Here is an 8,358-nt window from a genome sequence, read left to right as displayed (position 1 = left end):
TTGATGGTGACGGTCTTGGCAACAGCCCTATTCATTAGTGCCCCTTTTTGGAAACCACAGAACCCCAGCTATTTTTTAAAAAAATTATTAATTCGGTTTATGATTCGTATTTTTGTATGTTACATATATTTTGTCCTGCAGAGTGAAAATGGGAAAATTAGAAATGACTGCGACAGAAGTGCACATTGTTACGTTTCATAACTTATCACTGCTAAATGGTTGAGTGAGCATCTTAGTAAGATCTTAGCTTTTATGAAACGGGGCTATTAATAACTTGGATCGTTTTATTTTTATTATATAGACTTTCTGAACACTGAGTCAGCCAGACAGAAAAGTGTCCTTATATAAATTGGACAGTTGAGTCGTGAGTCACTCGGCTGTCAGAAGCAGCCAACCTTGGCGCTCTCACTACCTAGTAATAAAACCCAATGTGAAGCTCATAATGTGACACTTTTTTATATAATGACTGAATAAATATGACCCAGCAAGCATGCTTGACTGGCTTATCAGTGGTGTTTTCCAGCTTTCCATCCAACGTATCAGTTCCTTGGTTCTCTCTCTCTCTCTCTCTCTCTCTCTCTCTCTCTCTCTCTCTCTTGCTTGTTGCAGAAGGAGAACATGAATAATTGATACAGTTTAATGAGCTTGGTAATGACTGAGGCTGAATGAGAAACCAGCAGCAAACCAACAGCATGGGAAGAAAAACTTCTGTTTCAAGTCGAGTTAATGCTCCAAAAGCTTGATTAAGTTGTTAAGCAATTAATACTTGGCCAAACAACTCATCCTAGTTTTCAGGCTAGGGGGCGTTGTATCCATGTAAATAACCCCCCCCCCCAATAATAAATCCACTGACTTCTTCTTCTCCCTCTCCTGCTACTTGAATTCCCAATTTTCTATTGGGCCTCATTTTTTAAGATGGATATTATATGAAACTAATTTACATGCGAATCATTCGTAAGGGGAATTTACAGAAGAAACATTCTCATCCGTCTCTCTATTATAAACATTGACCGAGAGGCTTTTAAGTTGTATAAAATAGTGATGAGTTTCTGTGATTTTATATATGGAATATCCTGTCAAGTTTTAAATAGCTTGTTTATTTCAATTATACGCACAAGTTTAATGATGAAATCCAGTCATTTAATAGGAACGGATTTAATTAAAGAAACATGAAATATGGAAAAATATGAATAATTAAAGAAACCAAGCCAACACAAATGAATAAATTAAGACAAGTAAATAAGACTAATCATTTAATTAAGAAAAACTAATTCTATAGTGTAAATGAAGGATGCACTGCAATGGCTAAGCTGGTGTACAAGTTAGTCTTTTAATACTGAGCAACACTTGAGAGCCAGGACTAAGTGGCCGGTAAGTGAACGATCTGGTATGTCTCGATCTGGATTGTGCCGTATGCTTCCTGTTGTGCTGCGTGCCATCACCGGGTTTTTGATGAATACATCAGGTTTCCTTATGAGACACGCCGTCCTGTTTTTCCAGCATGGCATCTGGGAAGGGCCATGAAGAGGGAAGACATACCTTTTGTCAAACCATGTTGTTTGACACTTCTTTCTCAAAATAACTTCCACTTCTGCCTCTGAGAAATTCCTTTTCTTTTGCCGTGTAATCCTCCATTAGCACTTACAGCTCACGGTCAGCGTTACCTTTTATGGATGTTTGTGGGTGTCGCTACATGCAAACCTGCTTTGCATTTTGTGGCTGATCGTCCTTCATCAACATACACACATGTGTATGAAGAAAAAATGAAACATGACTATCTAGTCCATCTGGTTCTCACTGTACATGAGTATGTGTGTGTTAAAGAGAGAGAGGAAGGAGGCAGGAAGAGATAAAGAGCTGTGCAGATTCCAACAGTCATAACAATAACCATAAGACCAAAAGCTTATAAGCTTATAACTAGCACGGGATTTGGGTTTAGAAATAGTCACATCTTTCATCGTCTTCAATTTTCACGCTAATTCAACATCGTCACCCAGTTTAAAGGATATCCTGTATTTTCGTTCGCTCTTTGAGTGAACTTTAGCAGAACCGGCATGCATTTCACCACTGACATGTGCTCTGAACACTGCCCACTAGCTGTGGAGTCCCATTCAGCTCAAAAAACAAGGCTAAGGAAGACTGATTCTATTGTTTTACATCATTTTGATTAAAAAAGTATGGACATCATTTCATATAATGCAAAATAAAAACAAAATACCATATTGACATAAGAACAGAACCAAGCTACATATTAGTCTCTCTCACACTCTCACACACTCATCCCCTCCATGTGTGTTTTTCTCCTCGGTTCAGCTCATCAGCAAATCATCAGGTCCTTCATGAGCTGAGTCAGTGTTTCCCACCCTCTTCTCCTTCAGTCCCTGCACATTTAAGTGTTTTCTTGCCATAAAACTCCTGACTCATCACCTCATTAGCATACAATTCATATAAATGGCTGTGCCAGTGGGGAAAAAAAAAAACCCCACACTGAAATATACACCACAACTCTGTAGTGCACAGGCACACTTGATTATAATATTATAATACACAATATAACAGGCCTATACATAAAATAAACTTATTTTATTGAATTGCCAATTATTTCCAACTCAACTTGCATGGTATATAATTATTATTTTTTTTTAAACCCCAACAATTTACAGATCATTCCTTTTGAATAGTTGACATAAATGTTAAAAATATGAGCTATTATCAATCATGTAATTAGCTGTTAGCTATAACATGATTAACATATAATTATCCTATTGTTACAAATACATAATATTATTATGCCTAACAATTATTATTATTATTATTATTATTATTATTATTAGTAGTAGTAGTAGTAGCAGCAGTAATAGTAGTAGTAGTAGTAATATTAGCAGTATTAATAAAAATAATAATAATCATTGGTTGTGTGATTTGTTATTCCATAGTCTATTCTCAATTATTATTATTATTAATATTAATATTTTTTACTTTCCTCCTTTAACTTGCACTGGGAAAAATATTTTTTAAAATAGTCTATTTCTCTCTTTTTGCGTGTAATCGGGAGCGCGCATTTGCTGGATGTGCGTGTGTGTGTGTGTGTGTGTGGGGGGGGGGGGGGGGGGGGGTTAAGGTGGTGCGCGCTGCCGTGGTGCACGCAGCTGGCTCGAGGAGCTCCGAGTCGATAAGAGAGAGGACTTTAAATCCCGGCGATCACACGCGCCGCGCTGCTTTCCGGTGGCGCGTATAAGAGGAGGCGGGAGACCGTACACACGCGGTCGGATTTTGAACGCTCGTGTCTCGCCTGTTGTTGTTGTTGTTATTGTTATTGTGCGGGGTTTTGTTTAGTTTTGTTTTGAACTGAGTTGGTGTGCGCCGCGTGCTCCGTGGATGGGGCCCGCGCGCCGCCGCGCTCCGCTCCACCAAGCGGGCCGACGGTAGCGCGCGACTCGCGCCGCACGGGACCATGGTCGAGAGGAGCGGCAAGTTCCTGTTCGCCGTCGTCGGCTCGGCGCTCTTCATGCTCATCCTCTATCAGTACGCGGCGCCCGGCGGCGTGACGTCCAACTTCGGCTTGCCGCGCGCCTATGCGCCCGAGGACGACGACGCCGACGCGTTCCCCACTCCCGACCCGCACTACGTCAAGAAGTACTACTTCCCCGCGCGCGACCTCGAGCGCGCTGTCGACTTCCAGATCAAGGGCGATGACGTGCTCGTGTTCCTGCACATCCAGAAGACCGGCGGCACCACGTTCGGCCGTCACCTCGTGCAGAACGTGCGTCTCGAGCTGCCCTGCGACTGCCGACCCGGTCAGAAGAAGTGCACGTGCTACCGGCCCAACCGCAAGGAGACCTGGCTGTTCTCGCGCTTCTCCACGGGCTGGAGCTGCGGACTGCACGCCGACTGGACCGAGCTCACCAACTGTGTGCCGGGGGTTATCAATAAGAAGGAGAGCAAACTGAAAAGCCAAAGGTGACTCTCTCTCTCTCTCTCTCTCTCTCTCTCTCTCTCTCTCTCTCTCTCACCATGCTTCAAAACACTGTGACCTGTCTCCTCCAGCATCTGCACGGATCATGTGGGTCAGTCCCATGCGCAATTTAATCACCATGCATATTCTTATATTAGTAGATATGTTTTGGATCAGCTATGTAAATGTAAACAAAGTGCTTGAATGGTTGAAATCGGGACATTTTCCTAGTAAAACAATACTAAACTGCATCTTTCCTTGCAATCAGGGAAGCTGTCCCGAGCCCAGGCAGGCTGAGAAGCCCAGGAGGGTTTAGTAATCCACTGACCTGCAAAATAAAACCTGAGAAAGGATGTGATGGTCAAAAATGTAGACCTATTATTATTATTATTATTATTATTATTATTATTATTGTTATTTGGTCTTCTGCTCCAGACCCACTGACATGGTTTCACGGTCAAATATTCTCTCATGGATTTTCTCATACAGAAGGGGTCTCTGACTATTAGTCACTTTCATTCATGGAGTTTGATAGGAAGGTTTGAGGAAGTCAGGTGCACAAAAAAGAAAAGGGAAGGGAAGAAGGACTGGATGAGGGACTGCATGGCAAAGTTTGCCCCAGGCTCAAATTTGTAGTACCTTTTAATATGTAAGTCTCACCTGGAAATGTGTAAAACCTTAAGTAAAACCTTTAGTACAATATGTGATACATGCATATATATATATATATATATATATATATATATATATATATATATATATATATATATTTGTGTGTATATACATGTATGTATATATATATATATATATATATATATATATATATATATATATATATATATTTGTGTGTATATACATGTATATACTATATACATAGATATATACTGTATATGTATGTGTGTGTGGATACCTCTTACATATTTGCTTCTGTTTTTTTGCACCACCGTCCTAAAATATCTATTCGATAATTCAATTTTCCCTGGAGTACTCGTTTTTTTAAAATTATTATTATTTTTTTTAATTTGTTGTTTATTTATTTGTTTTGGATGAGCTTCAAAAATGAATTGGTGCATCCTGTATTTCATATCCGTCTAGCTGGACACACACTGTATAAGTACAGGCAGGTTGTAAGTCTCACCAATATTACATTAACTCCTGTAGAAGCTTCCTTAAGTTCCCTTAAGCTCTGTGTGTGTGCGCGTGCATGCGCGCGCACGTGTGTGTGTGTGTGTGTGTGTGTGTGTGTGTGTAGGATCAGTTTGATGCAGGAACGTCGCCGATGTGCAGCAAGAGTGGAAAATTACTGCGTAGTAAAACGGCCCTCTTGTAAACACAGGAGACATTCCAGCAGCAGCGTGGACGGGGGTTTCAAAACAGGCCTCGAGTCAAGCGGACGCGTGAATCCGTTTAATATTCCCGTCCATCATCTTTGTGCTCCAGGTGGTTTCCCAGAAAAATGCGGAACTATCATTACGCTTATATCCAGTGTTTGGATAACTACAGTAACAGCTGGATTTCATGGCTTTTAATGTATATATATAAATATATATGTACACACACACACACAGTCAATTTTTAAGTCAAGGATTAGGACCAAAACACCGGCCCAAATTGACACTGCAAAAAAAAAAAAAAAAAAAAAAAGACCTCATGATGATAATATCTTTAATCAAGGCAAGTTGATTGAATATTTCTCATAGAGATTACAAGATTTAACACTGTAAGATGAAATCGTAAATATATATTATAATCTATCTAAAATTTCTCATAAAGAGATTACGATAAAGCAAATATAAAGCTTTTGCTCATTATTAGCATGTGAAAAGTAGACAATGTGACTTCATTTTTTTAAGTAAATCCTTGAAACAGTCAAAATTATCTGCTTTTATTGCAAAGAAAAGAATATTTAAAACGTTTAATGAGCAAGTATTGCTAGAAACATGCACTACGCGCTTATATTTGCTTTATCATAATGTCATAATGAGGAATTTTGGATAAATTTTTTATTAAACACATTTTTTTTTTTTGACCAATTCCTCTAGTTGACGAATTTTCAAACATTTAAAAAGTAGTTTGTAATTTCAGTTTTAGGTTAAAGACACAGGTTGCGGTTCGGCGCTTCACGTGCAAACGGTTACGGTGTAGCCGAAGCGTTTTTGTTTTTTTAGCTGAAAACGCTTTTCCGCTTTCTCTCGGCGCGATTAGCGCACAGGCTAAACAGGAATAAAATCCACCCAGCCGATAAGTCTCTTTGCCAAAAGGGAAAGATGGACACTCGATGTAACGATGTGCATTTGCATATTTCAAGTACAACCCCAATTCCAAAAAAAAAAAGAAAGTTGGGACGCTGTGTAAAATGTAAATGAATGTAAATCAAAACAGAATGCGATGATTTGCAAATCTCATAAACCCGTATGTTATGAGAACAGAACATAGAGAACATATCAAATGTTTAAACTGAGGAAATGTACCATTTAAAAAAAAAAAATAAGGCAATTTTGAATTCGATGGCTGCGACTCGTCTCAAAAAAGTTGGGACGGCGGCAACAAAAGGCTGGAAAAGTAAGCGTTACTCAAAAGAAACAGCTGGAGGTTAACTGGCAACAGGTCAGTAACATGATTGGGTATAAAAAAAAGTATCTTAGAGAGGCCGAGTCTGTCAGACGTAAAGATGGGCAGAGTTTTATCGTGATGTTCTAGCGTGAATAACATATGGGTTTATGAGATTTGCAAATCACTGCATTCTGTTTTTATTTCCATTTATCTAAATTTCTCACAGAATGGGAGTTTTTGCAGTTTTTATCAAAGTTTTTTTTTATCATTTGCAGTTTTTATCAAACTTTTGCAGACTTTATCAAAGTTCTCGAAACTTGCCCAGTAGAAAAGAAGTGGAAGGAGCTTGTTACAAAATGTAGGAGCTGCGTTTTACTGTTGCTTGGCGGACATCTTGGAAGGTTGGAGGGCCCAAACAAACTCATCCATCAATGTGTGCTACGGAATATTTTAATGTTACAATTCTGTTTTTATTCTCCGCATGCTAAGCATTTCTTGCTAGCAATGAAAGCATACAATATCCATCCATCCATCCATCCATCTTCTACCGCTTACTCCTTCTTCAGGGTCGTGGGGAACCTGGAGTCTATCCCAGGGAGTATCAGGCACAAGGCGGGGTACACCCTGGACAGGGTGCCAGTCCATCGCAGGGCACAATCACATACACACTCACACACCCATTCATACACTACGGACACTTTAGACATGCCAATCAGCCTACCGTGCATGTCTTTGGACTGGGGGAGGAAACTGGAGTACCCGGAGGAAACCCCCGCAGCACGGGGAGAACATGCAAACTCCACACACACACGGAACCCCGGACCCTGGAGGTGTGAGGCGAACGTGCTGACCACCAAGCCACCATGCGCCCTGCATACAATATCTATGTCTAATTAGTGATGCTCTAAAGCTGAGCTCGAACACGTGCTCGAATGCTCAAAGACATGCTTTGGTGTTCTGTGAGGAGTTGAAGGTCATGGCTTCGACATATGTTTTTGCTGTCACGTCGTATTTATTTTGATGTTTTTCACACGATCAGGGAAAGACACCTTAAAAGAGCAGCACGAGGCATTTAGAAAGCAAAGCACTTAATTGTGTAGCTGGTGGTCAGGTAGGAATTCGTTTCTGTGATGCTGATGCTTTTATTTGATTGGCGAACGCTTTCAGGTAGCATGTCGTAGCAGCGAGTCCGAATGCGGTTGTGTGTAGCTGATCAGTTGAGCGTTAAGGACCTTACTCGAGGGCACTGCCGTGAATTTCTGCCACTTTGAGGATTTAAACTCACGACCTTCTGGTCATCATTTTTCATCCATTGAATCTAAGAATCTTTCACTTTTTTTATTTGACAGTTTTAAGTTCCTAAAAACATGAATGTCTGAATAGATGATGCAACTTCCTGTTCAGCATGTGATGCGGAATGTTCTGAATATTTCATAGGGTGGATGTGTTCAAGTAACAGGGATGACTCGGACATTTAAACGGGCATCTTTTATATTGTATATTAGTTCAAGTCTGAGATTCCAATTTGAATGCAAGAACACCATGATTTTTGAAGTTTTATTAATGTTTTTAAAATATTTATGACTTTATCTGGGTAAACATGAAATGTCTTTTATGTTTACTTTACAACCATATATTACGTTTGTAATATCACAAATGGCACCCCAATTGTGGCGCTACCACTACCACTTGCATGAATGATATATTTATGCAGGGAAGATTATAGGTCTCAGAAGCATCACATGTGATTTAACCCTGACGAGATCTGTGCATGAGATCTGTCCGATCTATCTACTTACACTAATGATATGATATTGATTTTTATACATTAAAGCATCAATATGGAAGAT

General features: G+C 39.9%; 1 protein-coding gene across 1 annotated transcript in view; it reads left to right on the top strand.

Annotated features, from left to right (window-relative positions):
• Positions 1-3,122: 3,122 nt before the first annotated feature.
• Positions 3,123-8,358, top strand: part of hs6st1a (heparan sulfate 6-O-sulfotransferase 1a) — a 118,099-nt gene continuing 112,863 nt past the window's right edge. The window contains exon 1 of the mRNA XM_017472261.2: positions 3,123-3,960. Within this exon, the coding sequence (XP_017327750.1) occupies positions 3,455-3,960 (506 nt within the window). The 5' untranslated portion in view covers positions 3,123-3,454. The remainder of the gene's footprint in view (positions 3,961-8,358) is intronic.

The sequence above is a fragment of the Ictalurus punctatus genome, chromosome 7 (assembly GCF_001660625.3).
Source record: "Ictalurus punctatus breed USDA103 chromosome 7, Coco_2.0, whole genome shotgun sequence".
In the NCBI taxonomy this organism is placed as follows: domain Eukaryota; kingdom Metazoa; phylum Chordata; class Actinopteri; order Siluriformes; family Ictaluridae; genus Ictalurus; species Ictalurus punctatus.
The sequence above is the reverse complement of the archived record's forward strand: the minus strand, read 5'-3'. Positions and strand labels throughout refer to the sequence as shown.